Source organism: Cyrtonyx montezumae, unplaced genomic scaffold (genome assembly GCF_038088225.1).
Source record: "Cyrtonyx montezumae isolate F1298 unplaced genomic scaffold, pur_monq_1.0 scaffold_45, whole genome shotgun sequence".
Taxonomy (NCBI): Eukaryota; Metazoa; Chordata; class Aves; order Galliformes; family Odontophoridae; genus Cyrtonyx; species Cyrtonyx montezumae.
Genome location: NW_027072051.1, coordinates 567,240 through 582,491, shown reverse-complemented (window position 1 = coordinate 582,491; position 15,252 = coordinate 567,240). Strand labels below are relative to the sequence as shown.

At 66.9% G+C, this 15,252-nt stretch overlaps 2 protein-coding genes across 2 annotated transcripts in view; one reads left to right on the top strand and one right to left on the bottom strand.

Annotated features, from left to right (window-relative positions):
- The window catches only part of NAV1 (neuron navigator 1), a 34,317-nt gene that overhangs the window by 5,524 nt on the left and 13,541 nt on the right, over window positions 1-15,252 (bottom strand). Inside the window, exons 4-18 of the mRNA XM_065747459.1 lie at window positions 13,685-13,787; window positions 12,114-12,479; window positions 5,400-5,538; window positions 4,955-5,252; window positions 3,930-4,623; window positions 3,216-3,668; window positions 2,984-3,025; window positions 2,661-2,809; window positions 1,854-2,024; window positions 1,391-1,443; window positions 1,174-1,197; window positions 1,005-1,082; window positions 723-806; window positions 516-627; window positions 228-349 (exon numbers count right to left, since the gene is read on the bottom strand). Of these exons, the coding sequence (XP_065603531.1) occupies window positions 228-349; window positions 516-627; window positions 723-806; window positions 1,005-1,082; window positions 1,174-1,197; window positions 1,391-1,443; window positions 1,854-2,024; window positions 2,661-2,809; window positions 2,984-3,025; window positions 3,216-3,668; window positions 3,930-4,623; window positions 4,955-5,252; window positions 5,400-5,538; window positions 12,114-12,479; window positions 13,685-13,787 (2,888 nt within the window). The remainder of the gene's footprint in view (window positions 1-227; window positions 350-515; window positions 628-722; window positions 807-1,004; window positions 1,083-1,173; window positions 1,198-1,390; window positions 1,444-1,853; window positions 2,025-2,660; window positions 2,810-2,983; window positions 3,026-3,215; window positions 3,669-3,929; window positions 4,624-4,954; window positions 5,253-5,399; window positions 5,539-12,113; window positions 12,480-13,684; window positions 13,788-15,252) is intronic.
- PPP1R12B (protein phosphatase 1 regulatory subunit 12B) overlaps window positions 1-15,252 on the top strand; it is a 115,875-nt gene that overhangs the window by 96,125 nt on the left and 4,498 nt on the right. The window lies entirely within an intron of this gene.

Here is a 15,252-nt window from a genome sequence, read left to right as displayed (position 1 = left end):
CGAGGAGCGGGTGTGCAGGATAAGGGATGGAAAACTCCTGGAGGAGCTGGGGAAGTCCTGGCCCCAGGCAGCACATGGCAAGCCCGAGGTGGCTATGTGCTCCTTGCCAGCGCTGTCCCCAGGGGACAGAGGGGACCGTCACCATGAGGCCACGACGGACCGAGGGCAGCTCATAGGGCTGAGCCCAGGCACACCCCACGCCCCTATCTGCCCCCTGCCCAACCCACCCAGCTCTTCTTCTTCTTCTTCTTGGCATCGGCGTCCTTGCTGCTGCCGATGCTGGAGTGGCTGGTGATGCTGTTGAGGCTGGAGATGCTGTCAGAGGAGTTCTGCCGCTTGATGCGCAGCTCTGGGAGAGACCAAGAAGGGAGCCATCAAACTGCACCCGCCCAGCGCCACAGCCAGCGCACGCTCCCAGCCCACCCTGCAGTCCTTTCCCTTCTCCCCTTGGAGAGGGGAGGCTCCTAACCCTACAGCAAGGGCCCTCGAGCTCACAGCAGGCCGCCGTGCCTTACCTTTGGGCGCAACATCAGTGCCATTCAGGGCACCCTGGATCACAGCCTGGGCCTCTGAGTTCTTCTTCTTCAGGAAATCGATGGTCTCCCGCAGGTCCAGCAGCTCCGTGTCCTGCAGGAGCAGAGCCAGGAGTCACGGAGCACTCCCAATGGTGCAGGAGCACTCCCAGGGCACCCACAGCTCCGGCCCCATGGGCACCCACCCACCTTCTCCTCGGCGGTCTCGGCCAGGTGCCGCAGGCGGGACGTCATGCTCACCAGGCTCTGCTCGAAAGCTGCCACCAGGTTGGCCTGGGAGAGATGGACAGAAGGGTGAGCACCTGCGGGCCCGGAGCTGCTCAGTGCAGGTTGCAGGGGCAAGAAGGGACTCTCCGTGGGGCACAGAGAGGGAGGAGCCCGCAGCAGGGCCCCGCAGGTCAGCTTCGTGGTGCCCTTAGGGGGAACCAGGGTGCAGGTGAGCATCAGCCCCGCACGCTGTGCAGAACTCACGTTGGCAGACAGCTGCGATGTCAGCGTGGCCACCTTCTCCTGAGAGGACTCCAGCTCGCGACGCAGCTTGCGGATTTGCTGCAAGGAGAGAGCAGAGGGGTGAGAGGGACCGGGTGCTCACATGAGCCATGGGGCGGGGGCCAGGAAGCAGCACTGGGCACGGGCTCACCTCGGACTGCATCTTCTCCTCAGCCTGGCAGCGTGAGGGCAGAGAGAGACAGACAGAGGCAGGCAGTCAGGAGGGCAGCGAGGCGCAGACAGGCTCAGCACGGGACAGAGGACATGCACGGAGCCCCCCCGCATAGCTCAGCATCGTGTTTCCCCACCCGGGCCCCCCCAGCCCATAGCCATGCAATGAGGAGGCGCAGCCCGGCGGCAGCTCTTACGGAGGAGTAGGTGGAGGACGCGCTGGAGGCCAGGGACAGCACCGATCCATGAACTGCAACACAGCAAAACCCAGCGTGTCAACAGACTGGGGTTAAAGGCACAGGATAATGCCACAGGGCCTCTGCGAGGAGCCCGGAGCAGGGACAGTGCTGCAGGACACTGCCTGCTCCTCGGCGCTTGGCCAGCATCCTCCTGCCTGGGCACACGGCAGGGAGCACCTCCACCTGCTCTGACTGAGCCTGGGGCTCTGCCACCCGAACTGGATGCTCGGGTTCCCCGTCCCTGGTGCCAACCCAAGGCCACCGGGCACCTCCAGCCACCCAGCAGGGCTCCAGCCTGCACTGCACGGGTCGGGATGCACTGCGCTGATGCCTGGATGCAGCAGCCCCTCCAGCAGAGCCCAGAAAAAGTGGTGAGGATCTGGGGAGCCCCACAGCCCCTCCATCCCGAGCACACTCTCACCGTCATCCACAGGGTCCCGGAAGGAGCCCGAGCGGATCATGCCCTTGGGTTTGTCTGCCAGGGAGAGGGTGCTGCCCATCTGGGAGGTGCTGTACAGCTCAAAGGTGGAGTCGTGGGTGGGGATGCTGTTGGAGCGGGTGATCCGCGGGGTGGTGGCAGCAGTGGGGCTCACTGCAAGGAGAAGGGAGGGGAGAAGCAGGGTCAGAGCTGGGCATGGGGATCAGGGTGGGGAAGCGGGGCTGGGAGCGGACCTGGGGAGCCAGGGTGGGGAAAGGAAGCAGGGATCGCAGTCCCAAAGCAGGAGGACGGGAGGGAAGCTACAAAGCAGGTTCACGCAGGGAAGGCTGGAAAGCTGCACCCAAGGCTATGTCTCCTGGCGAACACAGAGCTGAGAAATCCACCAAGCTGGGGCACAGCTAGTGCCACTGTGCAGGAGACTGTCGCCTCCAGGTGCAGAAGGGATGCACCCCATCACCTGCTGCCAGCCCCTGTCCCTCTGCCTGAGTCCCCCAGACCCTCCAGGAACATAGAAGTCCCAGCAAGAACGGAGCAGGGCTCCACTGTGCGCCTCCACTGGAGCACAGAGCAGTGGGCAGGGCACCAAAGATGAGTTGGATGCCCTGAAGCAAAGCTGTCGGCCCCCCAGCCACAACTCAGCACCTTGGTGGGGCCAAAGGCACGGGATGCTGAGAGCTGGGGGTGCCAGAACTACAACAAATCAACCCGAGGCTCTGGAGCAGGGGGATGTCCCGGCAACGAACCGGGGCACAGAGGGACCCAGGCTGGCACAAGGAGCTGGGCACTGACCGATGCTGGTGAGCGGACCCTTCCCCACCAATGCCATGGGGAGGGTGGGGGGCGAGGGCAGCTCCGGCTGGTCGTCTGCTTCAGGCAGCCCACCGATGGTGTGCGAGTGGCGGCGCTCCTTGGCCTCCTCCTGGGAGTGGAGCTGGTACCTGGAGCAGAACACGGAGTGAGATGGTGTGGACACCTCCCCTCCTCCTGCCTGCCCTGCAGCACGGCCAGCCCAGGGCTCAGCCCCCTGCCACTGCCAGCCCCACACTGCCGGGTGCTCTGCGCGCACACCCACCCTCCCTGGTGCCATCCAAAAGCTGCGTGGACCCTTTTACCTCAGCCCCTTCTTGGGCAGCGTGTTCCTGTCGCGGTTGGTGCTGGAAGGGAAGGGAAGATCCGTCACCTCCCTGCACGGACAAGGGAACGTGACGAGGCAGCTAGGGGCTGAGCGACAGGAGGGGGACGCACATTTCCCCCCACAGTGAGCCTCTGAACCAAGGAAGCACCAGAGGAGGATGACAGATGGGGTTATGGGGCTGTGCCTTGCTGCCCACCCTCTGCCCATACCTGTCCAAGTGTGCGAGCCGGGGGCTGCCGCTCCAGCCCAGCTCAGCCGCCTCCTCCTCCTCCTCCCCTGTGCTGGCAGGGGGGACAGCAGCAGGGCTGGGGGTGGCGGTGCTGCCCCCCGAAAAGGCACTGGGCAGGCTCATGGGCATCTGCAGGGACTCCATGCTGCGATGCAGGCCGGAGAGCTTGGGGTACATCCTGCCCTCCTTGGGGACACTGAAGCCGCCCATGAGCTCCAGGCCCTGGGAGAAGCTAGCCGAGTTGATGTTGAGGATGGGGGCAGGACTGGGGCTGAAGCAGGGTGTCAGGTGCCCGCCAGCCGGGTGCAGGTCCTGGAGCTTGGCAGTGTGAGGGGGATGCAGCTCGCTGGAGGAGGGCAAGTCCAGGCTGTTGGAGTTGACTTTGTCCAAGTTGGCCAACGAGGGAGGCTTCACGTAGGTTTTGGGAGCCGCTCTGGGGGAAGAAAATGGATGAGACAAAGTGAGAGCGGGCACTGGACACGACATCCCAAAGGTCCCTGTTCAAGAAAAGCGCAGATGTGGCACTGGCAGACGTGGTTTGGTGGGCATGGGTTGGGGTTGGTGATCCTAGAAGTCTTCTCCAACCTTAATAACTCTACAGGTGGGCACAGTGGGGATGGGCTGATGGTTGGACTTAATGACTTTAGAGGTCTTTTCCAATCTATGATTCTGGCAGATGATGGGAGGGTCATACCTGAGGGGAGTGGGGGGCAGCTCGGCCACCTTGGCCGCCGGCGGGAGGTTGGCCTGGGCTTTGGGGGTGCTCTCAGGAGAGCCAATGCTCTTCAGTGTCACGCACTCAGAGTCCAACGCTACGGCCTTGGCTTTGGCCTTCTCCTTCTCCCGGTCCGTCTGGTTCACGGGGGCCGGCGTGCTGCGGCCAGCACCGATCTTGGATGGCTCCTTGAGCCTGGACACCGTGATGCTGGCCTGCTTGGTGCTGAGCAGGCTGGGATCGATGCTGCTGCTGACGGGCCGGTTAGCACCGCGGCCGCCGGTCACGCTCATGGAGCTGGACTTGGCCGGCCGGGGCAGGCTGCGGTACTGGATGTTGGTGCGAGCCCCCGGGGCCAGGAAGCCAGGCTCGGCCGTGTTGGAGACATCCAGGCTTGTCTTCCTCCCACTCACTGGCTTGACGGGGATACCAGAGCTCTTCTGGATCTTGCCGAGTGTTGCTGAGCCCCCGGCTTGCATGACGGTGGCGGTGCCGGTGGCCGGGGCCGGTTTCTTGTAGCCAAAGGAGCTGGAGGTGGAGGGACGTGTGAGGCCCGAGGGCGGCTTCTTGGCATCGCCGACGCGATCGCGGCCGGCGTCAGAGGAGGAGCGCTGCAGCCCCGTGCTCTTCACCGACAGCTTGCTCTTGTCGGTGGCTTTGGTCTCGGGTTTGCCTGGTGGGGAAGGAAGGATGGGTGAGCGGGGAGGTCTGCGGGACAGTTAGGTGCAAAACAAGTCAGAGCTGAGGGTGGGAATGGAAATGGGAAAGCAGAGATGATGGAGAGGAAGGTACGGTTGGGTTGGAAGGGACCTTAAAAGATCACCCAGCCCCAACCCCTGCCACGGGCTGGGTGCACCCCCCCCAGCTCAGGCTGCCCAGGGCACATCCGTGGATGGAGCACCCACAGCTCTGGGCAGCAGTGCCAGGGCCTCACCAGATTCCAAGGATCTCCCCCCACATCTAACTGTAACCGCCCCTCCAGAGGAGCCCCATCCCAGCCTCACCTGCCACTTTGAGGGTGCTCTGGGCCGTGTGGGTGATGGGAGAGGTCACTGCCACCGGTGGGGTTTTGCCCTTCTTGAGGGAGCCGGGGGTGCCCAGGCTGACCGGCTTCTTCAGCTCGCCGCCCTTGGAGCCCTCCTCGCAGCTCTCTGTGGGCTCCCGCCGCCACTTGGAGGAGCCGTGCTCCATCTTGAGGCTGCTGCTCTCGTAGTCCAGCTTCTTGGGCGCCTTGTCATCCGCCTCGCCGTACCAGCTCAGCCCGCTCTCCGCCAGCGAGCGCTTCTCCGAGTCGGTGCGCAGCTGTGGGCAGAGCGGAGCCATGGGTGCACCAGGGGACGGGAGGCACCGGGCACCCGTGGGTGCTCAGCCCACGGATCACCATGGCTGTGCCGTGCCGTGGTTTCCCCACGCGGTGCCGCACAGCCCGGAGCAGACAGCAGCACCTACCGCTATGGCCGAGTTCCTGCGCGAGGCCGTGGGGGTGGAGGGCAGGGAGTTGAGCGAGGAGCTGGCGTTGAACTCCTCCGAGCTGAGGTTGTCAGAGGCATCGCTGAGGCCGCTGCTGATGGAGCTGCTCTCATCCCAACTGCAACGGCACAGCAGTGTCAGCCCCCCCGGCCCAGCTGTCCCCTGCCACCACCGCGTTCCCGGGCCACCCGGCGGCCCCGCTCCACCCCGGGGCTCGAACCTGAGCCCCGTCAGCCTGGCAGGGCTCCGATGCTTGGCAGCCACAGTTGGCTGCAGCCCAGCCCAGCACGGCCTTCAAACCCCACCATCACCCCGGAGCTAAGGCCCCGGAGTGATGTTTTATGGACACAGCAGCACAGGGGTGCGGGAGGGGGGGGGGTTGGCACCACCTGCACCGGGGCTGGCACCGAGCCCCCCCGCGGGCGGTCCCACCCAGAGGAGCGGTCGGGAGGATTCCCGGAAAGGGCAGGGACCAAACACGGAGCGCAGCATCCGACCGCCCCGCTGCCTCCACCCTTCCCCGGCCCAACGCCCGCGGGGACGCGGCTCCTCCGCGCGCCCCAGCAGCTGCTCCGTGCCGAGGGCGCAGCCGAGCGTGCACCAGCCCATCTCCAGGGCTGTCACTCAGCACGGGCATCTTCCAGCAGGGTGAGCACGGCCCCTTTTCAGGTCAGCGGCTCAGTAGGTCAGCGAGGCCCCCGCGGCCCCGAAATGGGCTGGGAGGGAGAAGCAGCGCTGTGGGGTCCCCAGAAGTGCCCACGTCACAGCACGGAGGTGCAGGGATGGAGCCACACAGCAGGACGAGGCAGCTCAGAGTCCAGCTGCACGGCACCGGGTGCTGGGCTGGGGTCTGCGACCCCTCCCCATGGTTTGGGAGTGAGCTCGGCCTGAAATGAAGGCTGCTGGGGTCGCTGAGCTGGAAAGCCCAGGGGAGACAGAACACGACTGGGAAACACACACAGCTTCCTGCAGGGCTCACCCCTCACTGCTCCACGTCCACGCAGCCCCGTGGAGGGGGTGGGGATGAGCCACCCCACCCCACGCAGTCCCTTGGAGCACAGCTGCCGTTGTGCACTGGAGGGTCACGGGTGGGTGAGCAGAGACCCCGCAGCATCTTATGAGACCCCACAGCCACTGCAGTGCCCAGCAGAGCACAGGGACATACAGGTCCTGCTCCTGCTGGGCTTCCCAAACACAGGGATGGGAACGGACGCGGCCCCTGCATCCCTGCAGCAGAACACTGCTGCCCAGGAAGGGATTTAATTACAACCACGTGCCCAGGAAGTGCCACGGGGCTGCCCGGCTCCGCAGATCCCCCTCCACCACCCCTGGGACACAGGTCCCCAAAACACAGAGCAAAGCTCCTCCACCACCCCACGGCAGCACCTCTCGGTACCGTCCCCCAGGGCAGCTGCACCCCTGGATGCAACCGAGCCCGAGTTGGGTCTCTGCAGCTCCCCCAGCCCAGCGGGGCTGACCCCAAACAGTCTCCCGATCTCACACAGGAGGCTCAGGGCCTCAGCATGCACAGACCCCCCCACCATGAAATGGGAACAGGATTGGGGGAACCCAACAACCCCAGGCCCCCCAACTTCCTGGGCCCCCAGCTCTGCACGCACATCCCAGCTCAGCCAGCCCCCAGCACAGCCTGCAGGGTGCAGGACATGTGCCCAGAGCTCTCGTGCCTCCCGCCGGCACGCAAAGGGGTCCCCAAAACCGAGCACCGCACCGGGAAAGGAAAGCATCCCCTCGGGCAGCGGCGGCCCCCGGGTAAACGCACGCAGCCACGCGGCACCACCAGGGGTCCCGCAACCAAGGTCACCCTGCAACCCCCCACGAGCAGCACCGCAGCGAGCACCGCAAACCGGTGAGGGCTCCACCGCGGGGACTCCGCGCCCGAGGGGGGGGGGGGTGGCAGCTCCCGGGGATGGGCAGCACCGCAGCACCCCGACGTGCCGCGGTCCCGGGGCTGCGCTGCGGGGCTGTGCGGGCAGCGGGGTCCCAGCTCAGCCCGGCTTTGTGCCGCACGCCCGCAGCCCCTCCATCTTAGCAGCGATCCGCGCGCCGGCACCGCGCCGAGCCCACCCCGCAGCCAACCCCGCATCCACCCCGCATCCCGGCACCGGGGATGCTCCGCTCCCGCGGGGTGAACACTGCCCGACCCCGGGAGCCCCGCACGAGGCCGCAGCCCGGCACCGGGAGCCGCGGGGACCTCGGGCGGGGCCGCACCCCCCCCGCCCCCGGTACAACCGAGACAAAGCCCTCCCGCAGCGCGGCCCCGGGGCTCCGGGCCCGGCAGACAAAGCCCCGCTCCCCGCTGCCGCCGCAGCGCCGGGTCGGAGCCGCCCGCCCGCATTGCGCCCGCCCCGCCCCGCACTGTGTCCGCCGCTGCGGGTCCCGGTGCGGGGCGGTGCGGGTGCCGGGCCCTACCTGGCGACCAGGCGCGGGGCGCGGCGCGGCCTCCCGGCCCGCAGCATGCTGATGCTGCTGATGCTGATACTGCTGCTATTGCTGCTGCCCGCGGCTGCGGCCCCGCGGGCGCGGCGGGAGGGGCGGCGGCGGCGGGACCGCCCCACCGCGTTAAAGCGGCAGCGGCCCCGGCCCGGCTCGGCTCGGCCCGGCACGGCGACAAAGGGACCGGCTCGGCACGGCTTCCTCCGCTCCGCCCGGCCCCCCCAAAATGGGGCTGGGGTCCCGCCCCCCGGGCAGCGCGGCGCCCCCCAGCCGCAGCCCTCGGCCCCGCAGTGCCCCCCGGCGAACCCCACATCCCTGTGGGCAGCTCCGGTGCCCCCAGTCCAGCCCATGTGGGCAGCCCCAGCCATCATTCCCAGCCTCAGTGCCTTCAAACCCCGCCCCCCCCCCTAGCCCCCGGTGCCCCCCAGCCTACTCCGAGCCCCCAGCACAGCCCTCGGCGTGGCCCCCGTTACTCCACCGCCACCTCCGGTGCTCCCAGCACCCCCAGTTTGCAGCCCTAGAGCTCCTTGAGCTCAACCCCTGTGCTGCGTGCCCGGGGGGGGCTGCTTCAGGACCCCCACGCACCGCGCACGCTCGGACCTCTTCACCCGCAGCGGCAGAGAGGGTTAAGCGCAGCTTCAGCAGAACAGCCCCGGTCCCCGCGGGCTCGGAAATAAGTAATTCCTTCCTCGCCGTCCTCGCACGGCAACGCCTCTTGGCTCCCTCCCGCGACGCGGTGCGGTGCGGTGCCCCAGCTGTCCCCCAGGAGCAAGGAGGGGACACGGGGCCGTGCCCCCTGCGCTGTCCTCACCCCATGGGTTTCGCCTCTCATCTGCCCCCCGCCGTCCCCACATGACCCCCCATGAGCACACAGAACCCTCTTGGTGATGAGGGAGGTGCAGGGCCGGCACAGAGCCCTGTTTCTACACGGCTGTGGCTCCGGGGGGGTCTCTGCACCCCATGTCCAGAGCTCGCTGGCACTAAGGGAGCTTTGGGGGTGTGCAAATGGCCACCACTGCTCCCCATCAGCTCCCAGCAGGCCTGATGGGAAACGCAGGGAAATGGGCTCTTCTCATTCACTTAATGGGGCAGAAAAACCAATTAGCTTCACAAATCAATGGGGGATGGGGGGGAGGGGGGAACAGGGCGCTTCCCTGGCAGCATCCTCCACCAAAGCCACGCTCATTCCCCACCTGAGGTGGGGAAACTGAGGCAGCAAGCTGGTCCGAATCCCCCACACTCACCCAAAGGGGGGAGGGTCAGCCTCACACCCCATCACAGCCCCAAAGCTGCAGCCCTGCTGCGGGGGGCACGGCGAGGAGCCGGGCCAGCTCCCTGCTCCCCAAAGCACTGCAGACCCCGCAGGAAGAGCATCCCCAGCTCGGGCTGCTGGGGGGGCACTCGGAGCAGTGCTCAGGGCACAGCGTGTGGAGGTCAGTGAGTCCCAGTGCAGCGCCGGGGTGGGGGAGTGTGACTCAGCCAGCTTGCGAAATTCCTATTTTTCCCCTTGTCTGGACAAGCCCTCGGACACCTCTGCCTGCAGCAGCCGGGGCCAAGCCACGGGGCAGAGCCATCCTGTGAGCTCCTGGGCTGCAAGAAAACCCTCACCCTGATCCCCCCACAGGCAGCAAGAAAGTGGGTGCAAGCCTGAGAGCCCCTCCTCGCCCTCCACCTCCTCCAGGCCTGAGCTGGGGCAGCAAGTGTCTGAGCTGTGTCTGCTCCCACTCCCTTGGTCCCCCTCCTTGGTGACAACGTGCTGCAGAGTGGGGACGGGGAGGAGCCCAGAGCCCCTGCACCGCTGCAGGGACAGCTGCCAGCCCTGGATCAGCCCCGGCAGCCCCTGAGCCCGTTCCCAAAACGCAGGCAATGCACGACTGCGGCCTCGGGGAGCTCCGTGTGCTGGGAATCCGCAGCCAGCTCCTGCAGCAAACCCCACATCAGGAGCAAATCCGACACAGCGCAGCACAGAGCAGCACGCTTCAACGGCGGTGGTGCCCAGTAGGGGTCTGGGGCCCTTTACTGGGACCATCTCCATCTCTCCCTCATCCCGGATGGAGGCAGGAGCACTCCCGAGCCCCGGCACGCGGCGCGGAGCAGCAAATATTTATCCGGCACCGCTTCCCCAAACACACACAGGGCCACGTGCGGGGCCACGGCCGCACCCCACGGGACGTCCCCACCGAGCGCTGACCTCACAGCCCTCCGGATGGAGCGAGGGGTCAGGGCTGGGGGTCAGCACCGAGCGCGGGCGGCGAAGGGAAGGAGAAGTGCGCCCGCGCCAATCCCGCTCCAAGGGGAGGAGGGCGGCCGCTCCCCTGCTGCCTGCGGGGATCACAGCCAAACATCTGCTCCCAGCTCCGAGCTCGAGGAGCTGCGAGGGAGCCCGGCCAGCACCCGAGCTCAGCGGGGCCAGCGTGCAGCCCCAAGCCACCGTCACCCCCGGTCCCAGCACCAACGGTTGGTGCTGCGGCCCCATCTGTGCCTACAACAGAGACACGGATGTGCAAATGCTCACACCACGATGGGATGTAACACCCCCCCCCCCCCCACTCCCCAGTGATAAACAAGGGTGAAAGGACCCCCACTCCGAAATCGGTCCTGGGGTCACCCTTGGCACGGCGGATCCGGCACCGCGGTGCAGCACGGCACGAAGGGGACACCCGGAGCGTCCCAGGGCTCTGTTCTGCTGTGCCAGCACTGTGGGGAACGGGCGGGATGACGAAGGATCTGGCACAAGGAGGACAGCGGAAAGCACGACGTCATGCAGGGCTCTCCAGCCCCGGGAGACGTGGCGGGGCAGAGCTGGCTGCCCCAGCACGCCGCAGCCCTCGCTGTGCCAGGAGTGCCAGAGCTGCTCAGATCAGCGCACCGAGCACACCAAGAGCAGCACGGGCAGCTGGAACCAGGCGAAACCCGACTTGAAAAGCCCCTCCTGAGCCATCCCTGCCTCCTCCGCTTCCGCCCGATTCACACACAGGTCTGCTCACAAACACGCCCAACATGGCTGCATCCCAGCCCTAAAATCACAACACTGTGCCCCAGGGGTGGGCAGCAGCACCCAGCCAAGCCCTGCAGTGAGACAGGGGTCAAGGAGCCCAGGAAATGTCCCAGCCCCACAACCACCCCCCACGGAGCCCCCACCTCCCACCCACAGCCCCCATACCTTGTCCTGCTCTCCTGACCTTCCCCAGCCACGTCCCATCCCGCAGCCCCGCTCGTCTCCACTACGCTCTGTCACCACGTCCCCTCCAAGGGGCCGTGTCAGTGCTGGTGCTGGCTCTGACCCACTGCCCTACAAGGCCGGCTGTGCGCCGGCGCATTGCACAGAGACACTGCCCCAGCAGCAGAGCCCCGGGGGCTGACGGCCCCATCTGCAGCGCTCAGCTCCTGCCCGGTGCATTAGTGGCACGGGGAGATGCGGCCTGGGGCGGTGTCGGCTTTCTAGGTCAGAGGCAGTGGAGGAGGATGGAAGTGGGGCTGTGGGGCTGCACTGTGCTCGGGGAGTGCTCCCTGTCGGCAAGGCAGCCCTGCAATCACACAGCCACGTGGGCTGGGGAAGTCCTTCGAGATCCTCGGGTCCAACCATCACCCTGACCCACTGAGTCCCACCAGCACAGCACACCCACGTCCACCCATCACCAAAATACCCCCGGGGATGGGGACTCTGCCCCACTCCAACGCTTGGCCACTCTCTCCATGGAGAACTTCTCCCTGCTTCCCAATCTCAGCCTCCCCTGGTGCAACTTGAGAGCTGAGCGCAATACTCAAGGCATGGACTCCCCACGCAGCTTTCCCCTCCCCCACAGACCCACACCACAACGCTGGTGCCATTGCCAATGGGGTACCCAGAAGGGGCCACACTCAGCACCAGCACAGCGCAGCCCCCCGAGGACCCCAGTGCCCCAGGGGTCAGACAGAACGTGCTGAGCCCTGGGGTGGAGGGATGGAGGCCTGGGGGGGCCCAGAGTGAGGGGGCAATGTGGTGCGACCCAGCGACACCAAAACCTCAGCACCCTGCTCCCACTGCGGTGCCGGGTCCCCACCATGTGCCACCAGCACTCAGATCCACCAGTGGAAACTGGGGCAGCTCCCCGGACACCAGCAGCGCCAGGAGCCGCCCACCTCGCGCTTTTCATAGGGCATCGTGGTTGGAAAAGACCCCGAAGGTCACCAAGTCCAACCACCAGCACGGCCCCCCCGTGCCCCACCCACGCCGCTCCCCATCAGCCCTCTGCTCACCCCGTGGTGATGTCGTCGTCCTCCGTCAGGGTCTTCCCCATCAGATCGCTGTCGCTCATATACCCCGATTTCAGCTCCACGTCGTCGCCGTCCAACGCCTCCACCAGCTCCAGGCGGGAGATGTGGCTCAGCTTGCTGGGGCTGCGCATGGGCATGGTGTGCGAGTAGTGCGCCCGCTCGCCGTGCATGTACCACCCCGGGGTGCCCTCGGAGCGGCAGCCGCCCCCCACCGACGGCGCGTCCCCCGCCTGCAGCCGCGGGCTGGACTGCCCGTAGCGCCAGGACAGCGGCGAGGAGCGGTTGGACAAACTGGAGACGCTGCGAGCGTTGGCTTCGTCGCTGTCATAGCACGTCATCTCCAGGGAGCTGCGGGATGGGGGCACGGTCACCTTCAGGGTTACGGTTGGGGCGAAGGCCTCACCCCCCAGAAAGCAAATCTGCCCATGTGGAGGCACCCGGGCACTGCGGGAGCGCTGGGTCGCTGCTCAGCTGTGGGGCTGGGTCCCCTCCTGACCTCCAGCAGCCGGCACATTCCAGGTCCCACAAGGACACCCACAGCTCCGTGGGGATGTGCTCAGTGGTGCCTGTTCCCGCCGTGGGGAGGACGTGGGGTGCCGTGCTGCCCGCTCCCCCTCGTGCCCTGAGCTGCAGGCAGATTGAGGACCCCATCCCCGGGCTCCAGCAGACCTCTGCTTTGCCCATTTTCACGTGGGGTTCCTCGTACAGATGGTCTAGAGGGACAGGAGCAGCCTGCAGATACACTGCCCCACACACCACTGCCCCACACATCCCAGCAGGGATTGGGGCTGCAATAGCAAAAGGGGCAGCTCCTCGGATGGCACAGAGCTGCCCATCCCCGCAGGGCCCCCCAGGATCGTGCCAAACCCCCTTAGTGGGGACACACCAGGGGAAGCCCCACCGTGCAGCCGTGGCCGTGTGCTGCGCCGGGCCAACCCTCGGGTGTATCCCAGGCACTGCAGGAGCGATGCTGACACGAAATTCAGACACCACAACCGTTCCTTCTTGGAGCAGCTCCTGGGGAGCCCGCAGCCCCCGGGAGCCGTCCCAGCTGCAGCTCAGCACGAGCAGAGGAGGCCAAACCCCGACCGCAGCGTGGAGCTGGGGAGAGGGAACTATATAAAAACTGGGAAGTTTGTTAAAGGGGAACTGCGAGGGGCAGCCAAAAGGGAACGGCTGTGCAGGAAGCACGGAGGCCGTTTAAAGCTGCGCGGCTGGCAGCTCGGGGCAGAGGCAGAGCACAGCTGAGCAGAGCACCCAGGAAGCTCCTGCGGGGGCTGTGACACCTCCCAGCCACAACGCCGCGCCCCAGCACGGACACAGGGAAGGGGGGGCTCTGCTGGACGACCAACCCGGCGAGGAGGACCCCCGCCCACCGACGGAACTGAAGTGCACGGTGAGACCACGAGGTGGCAACACGCAACCGGAGGATGCTCGCAGCTCCTCCCCAGCGCGGCCTGCACAGCCCGGCTGCCACCGACGGCTGCGGGTACCACGGCACGGCCGGACCCCCCAGGAGGGATGGGGAGGGGGACGGGGTGCTGGGTCCTCACCTGTGAGACACCTGGGAGCCCCGCAGGCTGGACATGGTCTCCTCCAGGTTCTGCCGAAGGTCCAGAACATTCTGCACCGTCCTCTTCCTCTGGGACTCGGGGTCTGCGGGGGGGACAAGGAGGAGGCTGTGATGGGACAAAGTGCCTCTGAGCACGTCCTGCCCTCCCCCCGGGTCCCCCTCTGCCACCCGAGGGGACGGGGTAGGGCTGGAAGGGCTCCCACGCTGCACCCAACTCTGCACCACAGATAAATGTCACCTTCCTGGGAGCAGAGCAGAGGGACCAGGAGCAGGGACCCCTCCCCGGGCAGCGGGGGCAGAGACATCTGCCCCAGAAACGCCGTGCTGGGAGCACATCCCCACACCCATCCACATACACACACAAATACGGGCTCACCACCTCCCTCCTATGGCAGCTGGTGCAGCACTGCCAGCCCTGGGGCACTGCTCCCCCCCCCCGTGTGCCCCCGAAGCACTGACACCCCCCCACGGGTATCAGCTGGGCTCTGACCCCCAATTTTAAGCCTTTGGGCTGCGGCCCAACGCACCGTGGCACACAGCCATGCAGGGACGGGGGGGGCAAGCTCCTACCATGTGCCTGCACAGCCAGCACACGAGTGGGACCGTGCCCCCCCTCCAACTGCATCCCTGGGACCGTGTGCCCCCCCATCCACACACTGCTCTGTGGGTGACCCTCCGAGGTGATGATGAGTGCAGGGAGCGGCGATGAGACAGGTTAAATGAAGCAGGTGAAAACCCACAGCACAGTGGGGTGAACGGGGCCGGCAAGCGCAGCCCCCAACCAGAGCTGGAATGTGGGGCACAGGGGGGTGGGGATGTGCAGGCAGGGAGGAGGGGGCACGGTGCCATCCTGCTCTGCACCTGGGGACAGGGGGAGCCAGCATCCTCCTAGGGGGGCACGTTGGCACAGCCGGGTCCCCTCCCCCGGGCAGAGCGGTGACCCCGAGGGGCGGCACCGCAGCCCCACTGCCAGGGGTGGGTGAGGGGCCGGGGTCGGCCGAGCCCTGGGAAGGGCTGCAGTGTGGGAACGGCGGCAGCGTGCCGGATTCCTCTCCTCATCGATTTAGCAAGCCTGCAGCAGCCAGATGCTCCCAGCTGCCGAAGAGCAGCGGGGACGGCTCAGCCGCGCCGGGCGCAGTCGGGCACTCGTCCTGGGCCGGGCTCGCTGCCCGGGGAGGTGTCCCGCACAGCCCCTGCTCGTTCTGCCTCCCCCGTCCCAGCTGCGATGCCGCCGGGCTGCAGGCGGTCACAGCTCCTCATCCCTCCCCCTGCGGTTCAACGAGTCCTTCCTTCCCCGTGACCGCGGCGTGACACCGCCCACGGGACGAGGACGGATGGGGCTCAGTGTGCCCTGGGCTCACCCCCACGGTGGGGTCAAACAGAGGGGGGCAAAGCCAGCAGGGAAACGCGGGTAAGGCACGATCTGAGCCACCCCATAAACCACGGCCAGCCCCATAACCACGGCCATCCCATAGCAGCGCCTGATTTCACGGCCGGGCCGTCCCCGCAGCTCCCTGCCGGCAGCAGGGGACAGATCAGCAGCAGTGA